Below are 24,261 nucleotides of genomic sequence, written 5' to 3'. Positions count from 1 at the left end.
GTGTGAGCATAAACGGGATTTAAAAATTATGAGTCATGTATGAAATACTTTTAGTACCTAGTTGCCAGGCATTAATCTCAAAACTCGGGGTATAATCAAGTAAACAAAAGAGCCAGAGGTATTTTGCCTCCAACATTTGCAGAACCCATGAAAAGGCTTCAACCGGGGTTCTGAGTTTTGGCCCTACTTATGTGGCAAGCAATGGTTTTAGTGAGCAGAATTGAGCTACTCCTATACGCTAGCAATGAATTTTCCAAAAAGTGAAATTGAGAAGAAAACTTCACTAATAATAGATTTATAAAGAATAGAAGACCAAAGAATACATTTAATTAAAAAAATAGTCTGTTTGAATGCCAGGATTTAAAGCCCTCTTGCCAATGAATTAGGCAAAAGGGAACATCCACACATTCCGCTTTCAAGTTCCACTTTATAAGATCACTGCAGAAGTTAAAGTTGTGACTTCGGGGTTTTGTTCTTTTTAAAGAGCACTTCTGTGATCAGCAGTGAAAGGCTTCATTGTCCATCAGGACCCGCTTGTAGGGAGGGGAACGGAGGGTACTCCAAGCTGCCTCCACACTCCATACCCTGCTGCTGCTGCTCTCTGGGGCCACCACTGTGGGCAGAGCAACTTCAAACCACGATGGCAGGCAGCAGAAACACCATGCTCTCTGTTGTAAGGAGCACCCCACCCCCACCTCACAGCCTCGGGCTGAGGTACTCTGGTAACAAATGGCTGAGATGGGAGGTGTTCTCCCATGCAACAGGGATTCTGAATCTGGGCATCCAGGCCACCATGCGGCACAAGAAGCAGCTAAAACCAGCTGCACCCAGAGGCCCAACCTGCTGTTCTTTTGGCTCATCTGTGTTCCCGGGGACAGTCACTTGGGATAGGGTCAAAGTGAAGTGAATAGATCTTCATACATTTGTGGCCATAACATGAGTCAGTAGGTCTCTAAGAGCCCTGGTTCCCTTTCAAGTTTCTGAAAGCCTGTGTGGAGGACTAAAGGTTAATTGGCCACCCCCTTGGGTCCGTCTAGCTCTTTTGAACCTGTGTGGTGACGTTGGTCATCCCACTCATTTCAACCTGACTATATTTGCTAACTGTTAATATCTTCTGACCCTCACAGGACTGTCCTTCCTGATGCAAGTCTTGTTGCGTTCTTTCCTCTTACCCATGCTGTGAAATTCTCTAAGAAGCACCTGGGTTTTAGTCTGCCTTATTTCCTGCCTCTTGGGCTCATGGACACTGATCCTGCTACTGTCCCTCCCTTGGATCTTGGGAGGTGTGGAGCTATTGAACAAGGAACAAATGATTGTTAGGATCCCAAACGATTACACTTTTACGTGGGACAAATGTGTTGTAAAAAGAATGATGCTCACTGATAAGCATGTGCTCAGGTGTGCTTTTAATTTATTTGGCTATGCATTTATCTTAAAATTGTTGTTTAATCTGGAAGCCATACATACAGCTAGGCACCTGCAATACTCAACGTCCACTGCATTTTGATATCTTAATGCTTGGGAGGTCCTGTTTGGCTCTTCTGCTCCCCCTCCCTTGCATTCCTGTGGTGGGCCACCAAAGGGAGGAACGAGGCAGCTGTGAGAATACAGTCCCAGATCTCTGAGCATCCTGTGAGCCTTGCCAACCACACAGACAGAAGCTGTGGGCAAGCCGGCCAGTTTCATCCAGCACATCTTCCTTGTTCTACTTTGCTCCTTTTACATTTGCCTTCTGTGACAGCTAAGTTGGAACGAAAGTGGGGGAATGAATGTAAAATTTACCAAGTACGTCTTTGGTTTTTGAGATAATCTTAGATCGACAAGAATGCAGTGAAAATAAATGAGAGCTGAAGGGCAAGTACAGCAATGATGGTACAGCCTGAGACATGTTTTAAAATATGCTGCTTAGGGCTGGAGAGATGGCTTAGCGGTTAAGCGCTTGCCTGTGAAGCCTAAGGACCCCGGTTCGAGGCTCGGTTCCCCAGGTCCCACGTTAGCCAGATGCACAAGGGGGCGCACGCGTCTGGAGTTCGTTTGCAGAGGCTGGAAGCCCTGGCGCGCCCACTCTCTCTCTCTCCCTCTATCTGTCTTTCTCTCTGTGTCTGTCGCTCTCAAATAAAAAAAATAATAAAAAAAATATGCTGCTTACAGTGGCCAATGTGTACAATAAAATATAAAAAGATAGAAACACAGTAGAGAAGTAATGTTGCCTGGAGATGTCACTTGAAGAAGCCACAGGTGGTGACCACTGAGATCAATTAGTTGATTTTTTTTTTTTTGAGGGTAGGGTCTCATATAGTCCAGGCTGGCCTTGAACTCTACATGTATCCGGGGATAACCTTGAACTCCTGATCCTCTGGTGTCTACCTTTCATGTGCTAGGATTACCGGCAGATGCGTAGCTTGACCACTGAGATAATTTGAAGGAAGAACTTGTTACAAGTATAGAAGAAAGAACTCGTAACAGATGCGGGCTAGAACAGGCAAGATGTGATACCGCTGGGGGGCGCTGTGCTCGTTTTCTATGGTACTGTAAAAATTACCACAAATGTAGTAGCTTGAACACCATTTTACCATGTTGTAGCTCTGTAGGTCAGAAGTCCAACTTAGGACACAGCTGGCTAAATGGAGACATTGCCAGGGCTACATTCTTTAATGGAGACTCTGAGAGAACTCTAGTAACCTTCCTCTTTGTGGAAAGCCAGAGACTGTGGGTTGAAGCTTGCTGGGCCTCCACCTCCAACCAAGACAAAGCAATTGGAATCAGGTCTCCCTCCTCCCTTAAACTACTGACAACTGAGGCAATGTATGGGACATTGGATTTCAGACCTTGGATAACAGACAATCCCTGGGAGGAGGAAATAAGAGGAGACCTGTGATTGCCTCATCTTACTGTGAGGGAGAATTTCCCAGTTGTAGCATAGAAAGGAAACCAAAGCAGAGACAGGTAAGCTTGCTGAGGCCTTGAGAAGACAGTTGGGAATTTGTGGAGGCCAAGTAAAAAAAAAAAAAAGGGCTGGAGAGATGGCTTAGCAGTTAAACACTTGCCTGTGAAGCCTAGGGACCCCGGTTTGAGGCTCAATTCCCCAGGACCCACGTTAGCCAGATGCACAAGGGGGCGCACACGTCTGGAGTTCGTTTGCAGTGGCTGGAGGCCCTGGTGCGCCCATTCTCTCTCTGTCTCTATCTGCCTGTTTATCTCTCTGTCACTTTCAAATAAATGAATAAATAATTTTTTTAAAAACTTGGAAGGAAGGGGCTGGAGAGATGGCTTAGAGGTTAAGGCACTTGCCTGTGAAGCCTTAGGACCCATGTTCAACTCTCCAGGTCCCACGAAAGCCAAACACATAAGGTGATACAAGTGCAGGGTCACACATGTGCACAAGGGGCGCACACATCTGGATTCCAATTGCAGTGGCTGAAGGCCCTGGCACACCATTTCATTCTCTCTCTCTCTCTGTCACTTGCTCTTATTCTCTCACATAAAAAGGAGAGAAGAAAGTTTCACACAGAGGCCTGAAGAGAGCAGGGATCGCTGTGAGCATGAGGGGACATTGCTGGGGCAGGACTCCCACTGAGAATTCATAATGCCTGGGGCTCACACTGGGCCAGGAACAGCTCCTGCCGCCCCCCCCCCCCCCAGAAAAGGAAGACCTCCTGCCTATGGGGCATTGAAGAAAAGGGTCTTGGTTCAGAAGTAGGACCACAGTATTTCCAGCTAAGGGATTATTCTGGATCTCGCATGTAAAAGTTAAAGGTAAGCAAACCCTGAAGAAATAAAACTGTTACCAAGTAACATAGCTGTATGTTGCTAAATCCCAAGTATATTTAAAGGAACACCACAAAATATTCATCTCCTGTCTATAAAATCCTCAACTCCCACCTCAGTCAAAATTGCTAAAGGTAGTAGCGGGTTGTGGTGGTGCACGCCTTTAATCCCAGTACTGGGGAGGCAGAGGAAGGAGGATCTCCGCGAGTTCTAGGCCACCCTGAGGCTTCATAGTGAATTCCAGGTCAGCCTGGGCTAGAGTGAAACCCTACTTGGGGGGGCGGGGAGAAAGAAAAAAATTGATACATGTGTAAAAAGGCAGGAAAAGATGACCTATCATGAGAAAAATCAAACAATAGAGAGAAGACCGAGGAAATGCTGGGGAAATGGCTTATAGATACCATACTCACTGTGAAAGCAAGCGGACCCCAGTGCAGCCTCCCAGGACCCATGTACAAAACTGGGTGTGGCATCACACACCGACAATCCCAGCACTGGGAAGGCACACAGGAGAATCCCTGGGTCTACTGACTAGCTTGCATAGCCAAATATGTGAGCTCTGAGCTCAGTGAGAGACCCTGTCTTAAGAACAAAGTGGAGAGAGGCCGGGTGTGGAGGTGCACACCTTTAATCCCAGCACTCAGGAGCCAGAGGTAGGAGGATCACCATGAGTTCAAGGCCACCCTGAGACTACATACTGAATTCCAGGTCAGCCTGGGCTAGAGTGAGACCCTTCCTGAGCAAACCAAAATATAGAGCAATAGATGACATCCAACGCAGACCTCTGGCTTCCACACTCTCCTGCACACACCGTACAAACCAAGACACTCCCACTGCATCCTTGTCTACTACACAAGGCTGAGCCAATGAGGAGAGAGAAGCAAAGATTAGAAAGAAGAGATTCTCTAACCGATGACTTCATGTCTAGGAAAAGGTGGGAGAGGATGTATTTGAGAATGGGTTGACCTTGACCAAGAAGAAAGGGATACTTAATTTTTTTGTTGTTTATTTTTATTTATTTGAAAGTAACAGAGAGAGATTGGGCATGCCAGGACCTCCAGCCATTGCAAACAAACTCCAGACATGTGAGCCCCCTTGTGCATCTGGCTAACATGGGTCCTGGGGAATCAAGCCTCAACGGGGGTCCTTAGACTTCACAGGCAAGGCCTTAATTGCTAAGCCATCTCTCCAGCCTGGGATACTTGATTCTTGACTGTTGGGGACAGAAGTTAATGCGAGCTTGGAGCTGGTAAGTGGGTCTGTTGGCATGGCAGATGAGTTCAGGTGGGCTCATTGTTTTCTGGGAAATGAGTTACTTTGGGTGAGGAAGCTCAAGGCGGACGTAATGCCCATTTGGAAATACTAAGCAAAGAGTTTACTTGACAGCTTGATTGCATTTGGAAGTCATCAGATTTCTGTGCTGCTTATTTCCAGCAGTAGAAGGGAGAGGAGCGGAGTAAGAGGAAACGGGTGGAAATGATGTATGCATTTAAGTTCATTCTCTGTCCAGAAGCATGCCAGGCATTTCCAGGAGCAGTACCATCAGCGAGGCCAGAACAGGGGAGGCTAATAACGTGGCCACCTGGGACACACCTCAGCTCCCTGCACACACCCACACTAACACCCCATTGTGGCCCATGCTGACCACCTCCCACCACCAGATAAGCTCAGTTGGTAAAAAGCACTTACTGAGCTCTTTCTTTCCCTTGCTAAGTCCTAGAACTTCAATTTTTGACATTTTTTCCATATTATTATATGCCATCCATGAGTCATGAACTCTTGTTAAACTTTTAACTCTAGAGTAAATGTTTCCTTCAAGTCACAATGACCAACAAGGCAACCCAGTAACAAAAGTATCTATTGTGAAATCATATTTGTGAACTTTTGACATTATATCTAACCTTTCATGTGTATACGCTGACAATTTCAGATTGGCCTCCTTGCTGTAGTTCTTTGGTTCTGCATTTTTAAGACATGAAGCACTTGGTTTTTGTACTCTCTCGTGTCACGCAGTGTGAAAACACAACCATTTTTTCCCACGTCTAATGCCGTGTCGTGTGTATCAATGAGTTTCATCTACCACACCTGAGTCTAGAGCTTGTAACTTCATGGAAGAGTCACTTTTTCATGAATATTAGCATTCAGATTATGATTTTATTTTCAATTCAATCTATTCACATTTTGGTCTTTTTCTTTCTAAAGATGATTTGCTTTTAGTAAGGGGAGACCCCCCCAAGTTTATCAGTCTTCTTTCTAAACATCTCTGACTTAACCTTCCTTGACTTACATCAAAAGCGCAAAGACAAATGTCAAGTGTTTTGTCCACTGAGCCTCCTTCATAGGTTCGTAAGACACCAGAGGCCACTGGGGTGATGAGGAGAGCAAACAGATGAAGAAAGTTTTCCAGCTTTCTTGCTCTGTGACCACAAAACCAAGTAGCATCCATCTCTGGCCCACCTGTCATTAGACTTCAACATCTCGCCGTTAAGGACGGGACTCCAGGCAGAGAAGTAAACTCCAGCTAAACACTCCGTGTGTCAGCGCTTCATCTGGTTGTATCTGCCTCTTGAATCCAACTGCATCGTGCTCCAGCTCCAAATTTGACTCTGGCTCCTTGTGGTTTATAGTAATCCTTTTCTAGCATATTTAATTATTATAAAAAGTATCTGTGCATTTCATAAAAATAGAGAGTACAAGCGAATAAAAATGGAAGTAGAAAAGCAGTGCATTCTTACAGCCTGGAGAACATCATTTCAACACCTCGGTTCTTCTCCTTCCGGATCTCTACATTTTCCCACACTCGTGTGTAAATTGAGATCATATTCTACAATTGGAGCTTGTTTTCTGGCACAAGATTGTTCAGCTTCCTTTGTGCCTAACCCAGCTACCCTATACCAGGCCTGAAATTGGCCACTTCTCTGATAATTACTGGTTTCTTTTAGTAGGAAATGACATTAAAGACCATACTGTGGGTGTTTGATGGTTCTCATTGTTGTTGATGAGGCATTGTGTATGGACTGCTTCAATGGACAAAGCTAGGATGTTTTAGAGTAATGAATCCACACTTGAGTCACAATTCAATTTTGCTAATTTGATTTTAAGCTATAAATATATATTTTTTGAGGCAAGCCCAACAGACAGGCCTTTTTTTTTTTTTTTTTTTTATGTGAGAGAGTGAGGGAGGGAAGAAGAATTGGCACGCCAGGGCCATTGCAATCAAACTCCAGACTGTGTGTCCCCTTGTGCACATGTGTGACATTATGCACTTGCATCACTGCATCTGGCCTACGTGGGACCTGAAGAGTTGAACATGAGTCCTTAGGCTTTGCAGGCAAGCGCCTTAACTGCTAAGCCATCTCTTCAGCCCTCAGCTATATAACTTTTATAGTGAAAATATTAATTTTTATATCATTTGATTTGTTTTTGTTTAAAGTTATAATGTGCATAGCATAAAATGAACTCTTCAATAACCTCCAGCATATATACTGACTTGTATAATCACCATATTCTAATTTTTATAATATTTCCATTACTCAAAAAATAAACTTTGAGTCCATTAATAATGGGATATCCCTGGCTGCTGTATCTACAGGCAGCCACTAAATCTGTCTCTATAGACTTAGGCTTGCCTGTGCAAGATAGTTATTTCTTAACTATGGAACACCACCATATGTGGGCCTTTAAATTGGATCTTTTTATTGGTTTCATTGATGTGAAGGTTCACCCTTATCATAACAGGTTTCAAAACCCATTTCTTTATTATGGAAAAAATACCACAAGGTATGGATGAAGAGTCTTCATTCATCAGTTGTTGGACATGTCAATTGTTTCTTTTTTGATGGGGGAGTTTCAAGGTAGGGTCTCACTCTAGCCCAGGCTGACCTCCAACTCACAGCAATCCTCCAACTTCTGCCTCCCGAGTGCTAGGATTAAAGGTGTGTGTCACCATGCCTGGCTTCTTTTTATTTATTTATTTTTCTTTTTTTATTGGCAACTTCCATAATTGTAAATAATATCCCATAATAATTCCCTCCCTCCCCCTTCTTTCCCCTTTGAAATTCCACTCTCCATCATATCCTCTCCCCTCTCTCAATCAATCTATTTTACTTTGATGTCATGCTCTTTTCTTCCTCTTATGTTGGTCTTGTGTAGGTAGTGTCAGGCACTGTGAGGTCATGGATATCCAGGCCATTCTGTGTCTGGAGGAGCATGTTGTAAGGAGTCATACCCTTTCTTTGGCTCTTACATTCTTTCTTCCACCTCTTCTGCAATGGACTCTGAGGCTTGGAGGGGTGTGATAGAGATATTTCAGTGATGAACACTCCTCTGTTACTTCTTCTCAGCTCTATGGTGCCTTCTGAGTCATTCCAAGCTCACTGCCATCTGAAAAGAGAAGGTTCTCTAACCAAAAGTCAGAGTAGCATTAATATATGGGTATGAACATTAAGAGAAATACTGGGCAGTTTGGTGAGCATAGTATATACATTTAGCCAGACAGCAGCAGACATTACACCCCTAAGGCTCATGACTTCCCTTGCAGGTTTTCAGTATCAAGGATGTATTCCCTCTCATGGAGCCAGCCTCCAGTCAAATTAGAGGGCAGTTTGTTTCCCTCATAACAGATGTGCCACTATTGCACCTGTTGGCTCATTTGGCCTGGCTGAAAGGATACAAGGCTTGCAGTGTCCACTGTTGAGTATCTTCACTGGTGATTTCTCTCTCTCTCATTGAACTGCATGCAGAGTGGCTTTTTCCAGCTTTCTGTTGGCTAGTCTATATGGAGGAGGTTTTCAGCTCAGCTCCAGCAGGATTTCTCAGTGGCCTTGTAGCCCAAGTATGTGGAGTCTTCAGCAATAGGGTCTTATCATCTGTTCATGGTGGGAAACCAAGGGCCTCGCCAATAGCCTGTAATGTTTGGGCATCAGGGACCTCCCTGACCAACAACTCACTGGAAGGTATACCATTTCTGGCACTAAAAATTTTCTAGTAACAATCTATGCCTCCTGAGTGTTCCATTGTCCAAAAAAGTAGTTTTCCGTATGATTTATTTATATCCTCTTAGATTTTGATTAGCCCTCCCTCCACCTTTCCTTACTCATTCTCTTCCCTTGACCTCACTTAGGCCTTTTCCACCCCCATTAATCTGTTCTTCTACTTACATATATACAATGCCATCCTATTAAGGCCCCCTCCCTCCCTTCATATTCCCTTTACATCTCCTTTCTAGGTTACTGGCCTCTGCTACTGAGTTTTCTTTTTAAAATATTATTAAAGTTTTTATGTAAACCTGTGTTTTCAGTTTGCTTGGATATATTTTTATTTTTCACGTGTATTTGACTTATTTCTAACGTCACATCCTTTCAACCTGATAAACTTGCTTCAGTATTTCTCATAAGCAGATTTGCTGCAATGATTGTCTCTGTGTCAGCTTGTCTTGGAATGTCTTTATTTTCTTTTCACTTTCAAAAGATACTTTTGGTGTCAAGATTCTTGGTTGATAACATTCTTCTTTTTTCTTTCATTGTGCATATGCCACATGATTGCTCTCTGCCCTCCATTGTTTTATGTGAGAAGTTATTTGTTGCTCTTATTGATTCCCTTTATATAATGAATGCATTCTTTTTTTAATATTTTATTTATTTGTTTGTTTGACAAAGAGGGACACAGAGAGAGAGAATGGGCGCACCAGGATCTCCAGCCACTGCAAACAAATGCCAGACTCGTGTGCCCCAGTGTGCTAAAATGGTTAATGTGGGTCCTGGGGAATCAAACCAGGGTCCTTTGGCTTTACATGCAAACACCTTAACCATTAAACCATCCCTCCAGCCCCCTTTTTGTTTTTTTTTTAATATTTTATTTTTATTTGACAGAGAAAGAGAGAGAGAGATGAATGCTTTTATATTTTGCTTACTTGTTGCCTTTAGGATTTTAAAAATTATTTATTTATTTGAGAGAGGGGGTGGGAGAGAGAAGAGGAGGCAGGTAGAAAGAGAGAGAATAGACATGCCAGGGCCTCCAGCCACTGCTAATGAGCTCCAGATGCATGTGCTACCTTATGCATCTGGCTTATGTGGGTACTGGGGAATCAAACCTGGGTCGTTAGGCTTCACAGACAAGTGCCTTAACTGCTTATCCATCTCTCCAGCCCACTTTGAGGATTTTTATCTTAGACTTTCAGCAGCTTTACTGTTTTGGTATGAATATCTTTTTATTTATCCTACCTGAAATTCATTGAGTTCTCATATGTGAACATTAATGTTTTTCATGAATTTGGGAACATTTCCAGCCAGTATTTCTGCAAGTATGTTCTTTGTTCCCTTTCTCCAATCTCATTACACACAAATTGGTAGATGATGTGGCATCCCTCATTTCTGGAAGGATCTATGCAAGAGTCTTCATGCTTTTTTCTCTGTGTCCTTAAAATTACATATTCTCTACTGATTTATTTTAAAGTTCGCTCATGCTTCTCCATGCCTATTCAAATTTACTATTGAACCCCTTCAATGAAGCTTATAGTTATTGTAACATTCTAATTAGGAATTTCAACTTGACACTGTAAAGAGTTCTCCTTATGATATCCTCTGTCTGAAAAAGCTGGGTGTGGTGGTACACACCTTTAATCCCAGCACTCAGGAGGCAGAGGTAGGAGGATTGCTGAGACTCCATAGTGAATTCTAGGTCAGCCTGAGCTAGAGTGAAACCCTACCTCAAAAAAACAAAAACAAAAAAAAAAGTTATCATATAATCCTTTTTCTTTTTTGCATGTATTTTTGGTGTAAATGTGTACATGTTCATATGTACGTGGGCACACATGCACCCATGCACCTGTGTGCACATGGATGTGGAGGCCAGGAGACGATCTCCAGTATTCTCAAGAATGGAGTCCATCTTAGAAGCTCGCCAATCAGGTTAAACTAGCTGGCCAGTGAGTCCCCGTGATCCTCCTATCTCTGCCTCCTGAGTGCTAGGGTCACAGGCACAGAACACCATGCCTGGAATTTGGGATGGGTTCTAGGAATCAAACTCAGGTCCTCATGTTTGCAAGGCAAGCGCTTTACTGACTAAGCCACCTCCCAACCCTCTCCTTCAAGTCCTTAAACACAATTTCCTTTCATTCTTCAAATATTGTTATAATATCTCCTTTGAAGTTTTTGTTAAAGACTGGACCTTCTGCAGAGGATTTTCTGTGTATCTATTTGTTCTAGATTTTTTTTTCTCTGTGTGCATGTATGTCGGGGGGAATCATACTTTTTTCAGTTCAAGTCTTTTTTGAAAATTGAGCATATTAGCTAATACATCAACGCTGGTGTCTGACCTTCAATTGGTTTTTATTCTCCCCAGTAGTCACTGCCATCTGAAAAGAGAAACTTCTCTGAAGTAGAATCAGCACTAGTAGATAGGTACCGATATTCAAAGGGCAATTTAGGGGGTAAAATATATCCATGTAGCCAAACTACAATAACTTCCCCCTAGGCCTTGGGACCTTCCCAGCCAAGGCTTTTGACTATGTCTTAGTATCGGGAATGAATTTCCTCCCACGGAGCAGGCCTCAAATCCATCGGAAAGCAGTCAGCTATCTCCATAGGAAACATGCCACTGTTGCCTAGTGGGCTGGCTCATCTTGCCGGGCTGGCCAGTTGTGTAGCTTGCAGAGTTCACTGCTGGTTGAGAATGTTGACGGCTTCTCTCCCCGCAGCAGGCTGCGGGGCACTTTCTAGCAGTACGAGGGCCAGGCAGCAGGGGGAGGCTTCGGGGCTGGTCGTAGCTCCATTTCTCAGTGCCCTGCAGCTGAAGCATGTCTCTAAGCAATAGGCTCTTACCATCCAGTTCTGGTGGGCAACTAAGAGCCTGGCAATAGCCTGTATTGTTTGAGGACCTCAGGAGCCTCCCTGGCCAGCATCTCACTGGCAGGTATACCAACCCTGGCACTGAAGTTTTTCTATAATAATCTATGGCTTTTGGGCACAGCATCTACTCCCCCACAGGATACTACTGCCAACCTTCTTTTCTTCTCTCTCTCTCTCTCTCTCACACACACACACACACACACACACACACACACACAGACACACACACACGGGCGCGTATATAGGTTTTTCGAGGTAGGGTTTCACTATAGCTCAGGCTGTCCTGGAATTCACTATGTAATCTCAGCTATGTAATCTCAGGGTGGCATCGAACTCATGGTGATCCTCCTACCTCTGCCTCCCATGTGCTGGGATTAAAGGCATGTTTCATCATTCCCAGCTTGACATATATTTTTTTTAATTAACTAATGAAGAAGTAGGTTTCCACATAGGTTATTCATAGCCTCCAGTTTTGATTAATCCTCCTGTCCCCATTTCTTCCATCCTCCTTCCCTGACCCCACTATTAACTGTGTATTTAAAGTTTTACCCACATAAGTTTATTATTATAGGTTGTAATGTGTTCTAGTTTATTAAGTATAGAGTTCTAGGGACAGGCGGATTGGGAAGACAGAATAAGCCTTCTCATAAAATGGCAGTTAGGCCAAGGCATGAGAAAGAACTGGGAGGAAGTTTGGAGGGGATAGTGTTGGTAGAAATACTGGAGAAAGAAAGAAATCCATCCAGCTACGGCACTAAAGGCAGAAGACTGGGAGCGAGAGGACTTCGGGAGGGAGGCGGGGTTGGTTAGGGCCCTTATTGTCTTTGTTTTCACCTTCTGGTGCTGGTACAAAGCACCAGGCCCAAAGCAGCTGATGGGAGGAAAGGTTTTTATTTTGGTTTATGGGCTCGAGAAGAAGCTTCATGATGGCAGGGAAGCATGGCATGAGCAGAGGCTGGCCATCACCTCTGCCACAGCGGGTAAAAACCACAGCAAGAGAGCGAGCTGACCTCTAGCAAGGTGGAAAAGGCTATGACCCTCCAAGTCTGCCCCCAGGAACACACACCTCCTCCAGCAAGGCTCCACTTACCAAATTGCCATCAGCTGGGAGCCAAGCATTCAGGACAAATGAGTTTAGGGGGGACATCTGATTCAAACCACCATAGTCTTGAATCTCATAGGTCCTGAATTTTATTCCACTTGAAGATTTTAAGCACCCAGAATAATGGTGATGTTGATTTTTTTTTTAAAGGTCCCTATTGGAAAGTAGATGGGTGGGGTCCCTGAGTTTAGCTCAGAGAAGGTGGGCGAGGGGGGAGGGGTGCAGAAAGAAGGCTTTTTAATTGTCCAAGTGAAAGATGATGTAATTTGGGTTAACAGAGTAAGTAAAGTGAGTGGACACAGGAAATATTTTGGAGCTGAGAATAACAGGGCATTGAAAACATGTTTAGTTTTGAAACTATAGCACCAACAGTTTATTTATTTATTCATTTGAGGGTGACAGAGAGAAAGAGGCAGAGAAAGAGAGAGAATGGGCACACTGGAGCCACCAGCCACTGCAAACAAACTCCAGATGCATGCGCCCCTTGTGCATCTGGCTAACAGGGGTACTGGGGAATAGAGCCTCAAACCAGGGTCCTTAGGCTTCACAGTCAGGCACTTAACCACTAAGTTACCTCTCTAGCCCAATACCAGCAGTTTTAAATCTACCCTAATTCAAAATTTTCTTTGCATTATAGCTTTAACAAGGTAAAACTTCAGTGTTTTATATTATAGTATGATGCTTATTAACTAATTTTTGCACTATTCAGACAGTAAAAAACACATTTTAGCAGAAATTAAAAACAGTTAACATCTTGTTATATCTAAGGTAAATTTTCCTGCAGAGGCATCTAGGCAAGGTTGTGGTCTTGAGTTTAAGAAACTGAACTACCTAACTTTAAAATTCTGGGTGTTTGTTTGTTTGTTTGTTTTTGTTTTTTTCGAGGGAGGGTTTAATTCTAGCTCAGGCTGACCTGGAATTGACTATGTAGTCTCAGGGTGGCCTTGAACTCACAACGATCCTACCTCTGCCTCCCGAGTGCTGGGATTAAAGACGTGTGCCACCATGCCCAGCGAAATCCTGGGTGTTTTGACTAGAGTTTCCATTATAACTTTGGGCAAATTACTCATTTAAGCTTTAGTTTCAAATGGAAAAAAATGGTCCCTGTTTCCCAGAACATTTTTTTTTTTTTGTAACTTTTTATATGTGTATGTGGGGGGGGGGGGAGAATTGGTGCACCAGGGCCTCCAGCCATTGCAATCAAACTCAAGATATGTATGCCCCCTTGTGTGCATGTGCAACTTTGCACACTTGTCACCTTGTATGTCTGGCTGACGTGCGTCCTGGAGAGTTGAACATGGGTCCTTAAGTTTCGTATGCAAGCACCTTAACCACTGAGCCATCTCTCCATCCCCAGAGCATTTTTGACAATGAGGTGGCTGATGACTCTTGCTCATAAGAAGATGCTCAGTAATTACATCTCTTAACTTACAGATAGCCATCTGGTAAACATCTACTGGTCAGATTGATTGCTAAACCTGGAAATATGTTCTTGAATTAAAAAGAACCAAACTCATTCTTTCAGAAATCACAGTTCTACAGAAGCTAAAAGACTTGTCCAGGAGGGAAGAGCTTAGGAAGTAGAATAGAATGCCCATCACCTTCCCAAAGAGCTACATTCCTCATAGTTAACTTCCTAATGCTTAGCTGAATGCTTTTATAGGATACACAAATGTGCACATTATGTCCTGATCAAGCATGAGGAGAGGTTCTGGCTAACAGTGATCTTATGCTCTCTTTGCTAGTTATATGCTAAGGGGAAAATTCCTGGAACCAGAATGGCAGAGCTAAAAGCCAAGTACGCCTTGTTGCATGACACAGTGGTGAGGTATGCTATATACCAACGTGGAGATGTTTGTATGTGTCTGCAGTGTGTGTCGGTTGTGCTGTGTGCTGTGTGCACATGTGTGTGCCGAGGCATGCACCACATGTGAATGTGGTGGCCAGAGGGACAGCATCATGTGTCTCCCTCCATTGCTCCTCCATGAGTTTCCTTGAGATGGAGTCTCTCATTGATTCTGGAGTTTGCCATTTTTTTACAAGCCCCAGCAATTGTGCATCTCTGCCCCCCACAGTTCTGGGGTTACAGGCATGTGTGGCCACACCCAGCTGTTTTCCCTGGGTGCTGAGGAATCCAGCTCAGGTGGTCTCAGGCCCCATCAGGCTTCATGTTTATGTGGTAAGTGCTCTTACCCACCGAGCTATCTCCCCAGCTCCAAGACTTTTTTTTTAAATCACATCTAGCTGAGAATGGTTGCGCACGCCTTTAATCCCAGCACTCGGGAGGTAGAGGTAGGAGGATCACCGTGAGTTCGAGGCCACACTGAGACTACATATTGAATTCCAGGTCAGCCTGGGCTAAAGTGAAGCCCTACCCACCCCCCCAAAAAATCATGTCTATATTTCTTTCTTGTAACATGAACTGTCTTCATGTGAGCTTTCCCTCAAAGAGGACTCCGAGGCAAGGTTTTGGGTCTAAGTGGTTTGAGAAACTATTGGAAAAGGCATTGTGAGAGAGTGGGACATGAGACTAGGGATGAGGAGTCCAGTTGTTGTGGGTTCATCTGTGGTTCACATTGCCAAAAGGTCTCACTGAGGACTTTCTTGGGTGACGATACAGGACAGTCTCAGAGCTGGTGTTAGACAAATCCCCTCTTCCATGATGTACGTGTCCAGTTCTAGCCAGGCATCAAGGCTGGGATAAAACTTATAAGTGAGTTAATGCCGGTGATTTTATAAAAGAATTTTTCTAGTTTCCCAGTAAAGTGTCATTAGAAAGCTTTCTTTCCTTAACTTAGTCAGGGTAAAGATGTCCCTATAGTCATGTCTAGAGACTTTAAGCCTTCAACCAGGGTTCCTGTTTGAACTCTGCCAGTGAGAAGTACTAAAATTGGGGTATTTGTCTATTTGTTTCCACCCTTCATTAAGGATTGAGCCTGGAGAAATTGGCTCCTGGCATATCTAGCGTGCTCTTTGAGAAAACAAGCATTCTTTTACGGCCAGCACAACTCGTGACCAGAGGGACACGGTGCAGTTCTACTAAAGCTACTATGGAAGTGGGGGAGGGAAGCTGTGGGACACAGGTGACATATGCTGCAAGACCCGCCTGCAGGACCTCTCCTCACCTGACATCACCACCCAGAAGGATAGATGTTATGACAATCCCGAGCTACATCTCCAAGACTTCTGTCTTTACTTCTTACCTTTTCTCCTACCTCAGACTACTCACCTTAGTCAAGTACAAGCCAGCAATAGGTCAGGAGACTACACCACCTCAGAATAAGCCAATAGCTTGCCCCAGCACCTGCATAGCTCACATCTATCCATTGACAAGTATCCATTGCAAGATCCAGACCATGCTGTGAATTCTTCCTATTTGCACGTTGTGTTGCAAGATAGTTCCCTTGTGCTATCCACATCACACCTCCTCTTGACCCCTTGGTTCCTCTGTAGTCATTATAAACAGCCGTGGCTCTCACACCCATTTGCTTGGAGCACACATGGACCCTTCACTCTTGTTTTGGAGCTTCTGACAGAGAACAGGCTGTAAATATGAACGAATACTAGTTGAGGTCTCCATAAAGACTACATAGCTAACATAGTTCCTGGAACATATTAAGTACCAGTAAATATTTTGCTAAGGAGCACATGATGTGAAAGCCTGGGGAAATGGGTGGAGCTGGTGGGTTCAGATGAGGCAGGTTTGATCAAGTTATGATGCCTCTCTGCAAGTGAACTGAAACCAGACAGTTCTCTTGGTGAGGAAACTTAATAGGGTACACACAACAAAAGAGAACTGGCTTTAAAACAGGAAATGGCACGGCTTTGCCTCTGGATAGGAAGGGATAGGTGAGGGCTTCTCATAAGGAGGCTGGAGCTAGAGCTAGCTTGCAGCATAAGGGAATTCTAGAAGATTCTGGGGGATAGACAACTTACAATGTCTCTGCAGATATGCCTCTACCAGATATTTAGCCCCTGTCCCAAAAAAGGAGCAAGTCCACAAGATAGAACTGGGATTATAGGAATCCCGTCTCCTATGATGTACGCGTCCAGTTCTAGCCAGGCATCAAGGGTGGGAGAAAACTTATAAATGAGTTATTGTTTGAGATTTCATAAGAGATTTTTCTTTTTAGTTTCCCAGTGAAGTGTCAGTAGAAGACTTTGTTTCCTTAGTTCAGTAGGGGTAAAGATGTCCCTACAGTCATGTGTGGAGACTTCAAGCCATCAACCAGGATTGCTGGGGCAGTAGAGGGACCCATGTTTTCCCCTCACTTCCCCCTTCCTGGGAAGTTCTGCCTATCCTTTTCTTTTTTGGGGGGGAGGAGGGGAGGTTTCACTCTAGCTCAAGCTGTCCTGGAATTCACCATGTAGTCTCAGGATTGCCTCAAACCTTCGGCAATCTGTCTATTCTTTTTTTGTTTGTTTTCTTTGGGTCTCACTCTAGCTCAGGCTGACCTGGAATTTGCTCTATAGTCTCAGGCTGGCCTCAAACTCACTGTGATCCTCCTACCTCTGCCACCCTAGTGATGGGATTAAAGGCGTGCACCACCATGCCTGGCAGAGTTCTGCCTATTCTTGAAAGCCAAAAGGGATATTCTTTTTTTTTTTTTTTCCTCTCTTTTCCCCTCTCTTTTCCCCTCTTACTCCACACCCATAGTGGTAGCTGTCAGTGGGCCTTGGCAGCTACCCAAGCCCCGGCCCAGGACTGACCCCCATGCCCTGCCCTTCAGCATCAGATCAGTACTTAACTCCCCTCTCCCCCACCCCAAGTGCCTGGAGTGCCCTGAGCCTGGGTGGGGCAGGGCGAGGGGCCGAGGGCTGCGCCCCTTCCCGCTCTGCCCATGTCTCCCTGTGGCCCAGCACGCAGACGTCGGAGCTGCAGCTGCTGCAGGACGCCAAGATCTTCGCGGAGCAGATCGAGCAGCAGCAGGTGCATATGCAGCGTGCCGAGGACTTCCCCACCGCCTTCGCCACCAACGTGACCAAGATGCGGGAGCAGCTGCTCAAGTATCAGAACGAGTACAGGGCCCTGCAGGAGAGGGAGTCGCACAACGCGTACAGGTTGAACAGGTAAGTGCCTCCCCTGCCCCGCAGGAAAGGTGTTCTCACCAAAGCACAAAACATCCAATGAGGACCTCATCTTAAGTGCAAGCAGTAAGAGCTAGCATGCATTGGTGGTTATGATTACAAGGCTCAGTTCCTCCCTTGATCCCTGCTCACAAGAGTCAGGGAAGGTCTAGAAAGGTGACTGGAGATTCTTGCTGTGTTTCCCGTGGATCAAGAAATCCCTAAGCTTCAGCATCCGTAGCCATTAAAAAAAAAAAAAAAAGTGCACTGCCACACACCAAGGACTGAGCAGTCGCTCCGCAACCCCTGATGCTCTCTCTCACCCAGGAGCCTCTGCCAGCTGAGGTCACATCTGGTTCACGCAAGGTCCACGTATTCAATCTTTGTCTCCTCTTATCCCTTGGGACCGGGGAAGAAAGCGATACCCTTTTGGAAGACAAGGTTTATTGATGCAAATCTACATGTCATCCGCTGAACCATAGTGGGAAGAAAGGTGATGGGCTGGGCAAAAGTCTCTCCCATGGAGCCCATGAAAGGGTCACTTAGCAAGTCACACTACTTCCGACTGAATTTCAGAGGAATTGCAATTGGGGCTTTGAGCTGTGGTGTGCTGAGGCTACAGGCTACCGCTATGCCTGGTGTCAGAGGGAAAGTCAAACCTACCCTCCTAGAATTCGTTACCATTTAAGGTGACAGAGATCCGTCTGGCTATTTTTAACAATGGGTAGATTTCTGACAGTGAAGACTTGAGTGGACTCCTAAAAACCTTGCAAGCTCTGGGTCTTGAAATCTCTTTTGGAAGCCTAGATTTTTTTTTTTTTTTAATTTCCCAAGTGAAGGGTAGATAAAGAAGGCAGTTTAAGCAAGAGAATTCTATGGGGGTGGGGGGGGGGAATCAGGGGTTTTTCCCCTCGTCTTTCAATCTAAACTTGTCACAGACTCACCAGCAAGTCCTATAAAAAGAAAGCTTAGCTATTTCTGTCCTCTGTAAGTGCTCTTTCAACTGAGAAAATAATGAAATTAAAACAATTGGTGGTTGTGCGTTAGCATGGAAAATGGGAATGCTTGACATTTTGTAAAAGGGTAAGAGGAACATAAGTCAGTTGATGTTTAAATTGTTTAAAATTTCCAAGTATTCCTGCCAAGAAAACAGAAAGAAAGGAACTTTAGCCTTTTAGGTATTGACAGTCAAATTGTTTACTGAACTACCTAAAATAGGGAAGGGAAAGTGCATGGTGGCCTGCAGTGAGCACGTTCAATGCACATTTACACAAGTTGACTGAATATATTTGCTGAGTTTTCTTTTTTTTTTAATTTATTTTATTTGAGAGAGAGAAAGAGAATGGGTATGCCAGGACCTTCAACCACTGCAAACAAAACTTTAGATGCACGTGCCACCATGTGCATCTGGCTTATGTGGGTCCTGGGGAATTGAACCTAGGTCCTTTGGCTTTGTAGGCAAGTTCCTTAACCACTAAGCTGTTTCTCCAGCCCAACATGCTGTGTTTCCTACTAGGCCAAGTAGACTCCCCTTTGTTCTCATATATCAGCAGCTCAAGATCTAACAAGTTCTTTTCCATTAAAAAAAAAAAAAAATGGTGATACCAAAGGAAATACCAGAAAAGAATATCAGGCTATGTATTTCATTGGCTTAACATGCTCAGTATTATGTGACATGGAAATAAATTCACTCAACACCCCCAGGAAAAAATGGAGATATTTCCATCTGTGGGTAAAAATAAAGAAATGAAGCCAGTGGGAGGGAAAAAAAAAACCTATTCATCTAAACATACAGATGATATTTGTTAGGCCAACACAGTAAACTCTCACTTTATCCAGTGTCTAAATAATCGAGGAGCAATTAGCTAGCGCTTCTCCACCCAGCAGCTTCAGGACTTCTGAACCATTGGCAATTGGCAACAATAGCATAATGTTCTAGAATAAGGAGTTGACTCTATAATTGGCTAATTTTTCCTGTATTTTCATATAAGATCAACTCTTTAATAAATGCTAATGAGAAAAAATTATGGAATTGCTTCATAATTAAACCTTTATTATATAATTTTTGTTTGGAGGTTATTCATTGATGATCTCTTAATAAATATGCACTTCCCAGAAAATAAAAAAAAAAAAGTAACTTAGGCTGGGTGTAGTGGCACACATTTAGTCCCAGCACTCAGAAAGCCCAGGTAGGAGGATCGTCATGAGTTCGAGGCCACCCTGAGACTACTTAGTGAATTCCAGGTCAGCTGGGCTAGAATGAGACCAACCTCAAAAAACCAATAGATAAATACATAAATAACATTTAAATAAGCTAAATAAGTGTGTAAATCATGAAGTAGTTAAATAAATGCTCTTGAGAACTAGCCTTTGAAACAGTAGAAATAATTGTAAAATCTTTCTCTGAAACTTTTTTTTTTTCAATCTTTTCAACTATTTTCCTTGCCTGTTATAGTGCATTATGTCTCTCAAGCTAAATCTGACTTCTGAGCAGCCCTGGTCACCTGGGGAGACAAGGCTATGGTCAGTGCTATCTGTCACGATGTGGACATGGAGAATGGGGCTGCCAAGGCTGTCCTAGAACCCTACTTTTGGGTCTGTGTTCTTTCCTTGGGTTGATTCTTGCAATCCCTGTGTTGCTCACACGGGGTTCATTAGTTACTTTCCATTCTTGATCTGAGAAAGACAGTAAAGTAGGAACCAAGAAACAAACCTATCTGATGAGAAAGGCTTTCTTTAAAAGTTTAGAAGAAGCCAGGCGTGGTGGTGCACGCTTTTAATCCCAGCACTCGGGAGGCAGAGGTAGGAGGATCACTGTGAGTTTGAAGCTATCCTGAGACTACAGAGTGAATTCCAGGTTAACCCCGGGCTAGAGCAAGACCCTACCTCAAACAAACAGGAAAAAAAAGTTTAGAGGGCTGGAGAGATAGCTTAGTGGTTAAGGTATTTGCCTGCCAAGCCTAGGTCCATGTAGCCACACAGTGACGCAAGCACACAATGTCGCACATATGCCACAAGGGGGCGCACGCATCTGGAGTTCATTTGCAGCAGCTGAAGGCCCTGGCATGCCCATTCTCACTCCCTCCCTCTCTCTAAATAAAATAGTTTAGATTACCATACAAAGTAATATGTTCCAATGTGGCATTTCCGTATATATGTGTCATTCTACTTTGTCTTTGAGTGTGCCTCTGCCACGTTTCTTACCAATTCTTCTAGAACCCAGAATGTGAGACTATGCCAGGGAGCATACAGGTACGTCTTCAGTCAGAAAGAAACCTTACTGCTCAAGTTATCTTCTTGGGGCTGGAGAGATGGCTTAGCAGCTAAGCACTTGCCTGTGAAGCCTATGGATTCCAGTTCAAGGCTCCATTCCCCTGTACCCACGTAAGCCAGATGCACAAGGTGGTGCACGCCTCTGGAGTTCGTTTGCAGTGGATGGAGACCCCTGATGCGCCCATTCTCATTCTTCCCACCTGTTCTCTCTCTCCCTCCCTCCCTCCCTCCCTCCCTCCCTCCCTCCTTCCCTCCCTCCTCCTTCTTTCTCTTTGTCTGTTGCTCTTAAACAAATAAATAAATGTTTTTTAAAAATTATCTTCCATGGGCTGGAGAAATGGCTTAACAGTTGAGGCACTTGCCTACAAAGCCAAAGGACCCAGGTTTGATCCCCAGGACCCACACTGGCCAGATGCACAAGGTAGCACATGCATCTGGAGTTTGTTTGCAGTTACTGGAGGACCTGGCATGCCCATTCATATTTTCTCTCTCTTTCTCTGTCTCTTTCTCTGTCTCTGTCTCTCTCTGTGTGTATGTGTCAAATAAATAAAAATAAAATATTTTTAAAAATTATCTTCTGATCTTGTTCTCCGTGTGGCCACCAGTGTCTCAGTAGAGCGAGGTTAAGAAGGGTTGCCCAGACTTGAATCCTCAAGCACAAGAAAGAAGTTGCTGAGGCGCTAATTCAACTTCACTCCAGAAAGCAAACAAACCTCAAGTTTTGATGTTGAAGTGCCCTGCAGTGCTGGAACTAAAAGTGTGTCAGATGAGGAATTTTTTTTTTTCAACACTACATTGTTTACAAAAGTGAAAGGTTGGGCTGGAGAGATGGCTTACCAATTAAGGCGCTTGCCTGCGAAGCCTAAGGACCCAGATTTGATTCTCCAGGTCCCATGTAAGCCAGATGCACATGGTGGCACATGCACCTGGAGTTTTAGAGGCTACAGGCCCTGATGCACCCATTCTCTCTGTTTCTAATAAGTAAATTAAGTTTTTTAAAGTGAAAAGTTGAAAGTAATCTGAGTTTTGAAAACTGATGGAATCATCCAGTAAGATGCAATACAGAGGCAACCTGATACTGCAAAACTCTGGAGTCCATGTGCATATCTCAGACTGTATGACTTTGGGAAAGTGCTTAACTCCATTTCTTCATCTGCACAATGAAGATTACACCTTCTCAGCAATATTATGTAGTTCATAAATGTATGCAAAGATGTCCCAGATGTAGTAGGATCAATATATAATGAATAATATTTAGCATGATTGTATTATAGCATACATGGCCCATTGGGCATCCTGAAAACAGGGCTAGAGAGATGGCTCAGTTGTTAAAGGTGCTTGCTTGCAAAGCCTGCAGGTCGGAGGTTGAGTCCCCAGCACCCATGTAAAACCAGATGCACAAATTGGTGCATGTATCTAGAATTCTTTTGCAGGGGCAAAAGACCCTGGCATGCCCATATTCTCTCTCTCTCTCTCTCTTCCAAATAAATAAATTTTAAAAAGGAAAACCTGAAAACATATAAAGTTACTGATTATAAAATATGTTTAACTTATAGGAAAAAATATTAACTGTTAGGTAAAGAAAAACTGAAACATGCATACAATTTGATATAATCTTACTAAAGATACAGAAAAGGTTGAGAATGTCAGCCATGATATAAGAGGGTAGGATTGTGATCTTTTTTATTTATTTATTTATTTATTTATTTATTTATTTATTTATTTGAGAGTGACAGACAGAGAGAAAGACAGATAGAGGGAGAGAGAGAGAATGGGCGCGCCAGGGCTTCCAGCCTCTGCAAACGAACTCCAGACGCGTGCGCCCCCTTGTGCATCTGGCTAACGTGGGACCTGGGGAACCGAGCCTCGAACCAGGGTCCTTAGGCTTCACAGGCAAGCGCTTAACCGCTAAGCCATCTCTCCAGCCCGTGATCTTTTTTTAATAAGAGAGAAAGAAGGTGACAAAGAGTTGGCACAGGACCTCCAACCACTGCAATAAAACTCCAGACACATGTGCCACCTTGTGTGCATGTGTGTCCTTGTGAGCTTGTGTCACCTTGTGCCTCTGGCTTACATGGGATCTGGAGAGTAGAACGTAGGTCCTTAGGCTTTGCAGGCAAGCACCTTAACCACGAAGCCATCTCTCCAGCCCATGATCCTTCAAAATAGAAACATATACATCTCTTAAAGGAAATAACAGTCAGTGTTTCTTAATGAAATTCTATGACAAATATAATTAGTTTTTAATATCCTAGAGAAGTAACCATTTTGTTTGTTTAAATAAAAATACTATTTTACATTTATTTAAAGAAAACACTGTAAGTCATACTTTATGGAATAGCTTCATGTCACCATTTTGAATCTCAGGCAGCACACTACCGCCCCCTGGTGGTAACATGCCCAAAGTATAGGATGAACATTGGGTGGGGGGGAGAAAATCACCAATTTTCCAAATTACAAAAGCAAAGACATAAATATTTAAGATGAAAGAATTCAGCTTGTCTTTGTGCTCTGAGCAACTAGTCTACATCATGTTCAGTGTACCACACACCATTACATTATCCATAATAATAATATAGACATTATTGCAAGTAAAATTTTCATAGAAGTAAAATCTGGGGCACACATACCTTCAGCTCCTGTCCTCAGATCTACTGACTAGAGAGATCTGCTCGAGACAGCATAGCCTGTGGACATAATAGCCCACACCTCCCCAAGCCTTACTATATAGTTGAGTCTTCTATTTTGAAATTTTTATTGAGCAAATTTGAAAACTCTTAGGACTTTTTTTTTTTGTACTTGGTAGCAATTAAATGCAGAATAGCAAGAAACAAGAAAAACACTTCTCTTAAATATCTTCAGAAAGTCTAGTGGACATATAGTTCAAAATATATTGGTGGAAGAAGAAAGTAATTGAGTATAAATAGCCCATTGTTATTTTATTTAGAACATTCTGGCACATCCTGTTTCAAGCCATTTCCAAAAATCTCATACTAGCACCTTGCCACCCTCATCCCAACAGTTCAAATGAACGCTGTCATGTTTTCATCAAGTAAAAACAACCTAAATTCCTACTCACTATGTATACTTTCTGAAATTTTTATTCCCGTGTCATATTTTCCATGTTTGCTTATTTCCATACATGTGTATAATGTATTTTGATCTTATTCCACCCATTTGTCCTCTTATCCCTTCCTATTTATG

General features: G+C 43.5%; 1 protein-coding gene across 1 annotated transcript in view; it reads left to right on the top strand.

Moving 5' to 3' along the window:
* The window catches only part of Ccdc146 (coiled-coil domain containing 146), a 148,363-nt gene that overhangs the window by 83,803 nt on the left and 40,299 nt on the right, over positions 1–24,261 (top strand). Inside the window, exons 3-4 of the mRNA XM_004652892.2 lie at positions 14,463–14,545; positions 17,578–17,787. Coding sequence (XP_004652949.2) covers positions 14,463–14,545; positions 17,578–17,787 — 293 coding nt within the window. The remainder of the gene's footprint in view (positions 1–14,462; positions 14,546–17,577; positions 17,788–24,261) is intronic.

The sequence above is a fragment of the Jaculus jaculus genome, chromosome 16, assembly GCF_020740685.1.
Source record: "Jaculus jaculus isolate mJacJac1 chromosome 16, mJacJac1.mat.Y.cur, whole genome shotgun sequence".
In the NCBI taxonomy this organism is placed as follows: domain Eukaryota; kingdom Metazoa; phylum Chordata; class Mammalia; order Rodentia; family Dipodidae; genus Jaculus; species Jaculus jaculus.
The sequence above is the reverse complement of the archived record's forward strand: the minus strand, read 5'-3'. Positions and strand labels throughout refer to the sequence as shown.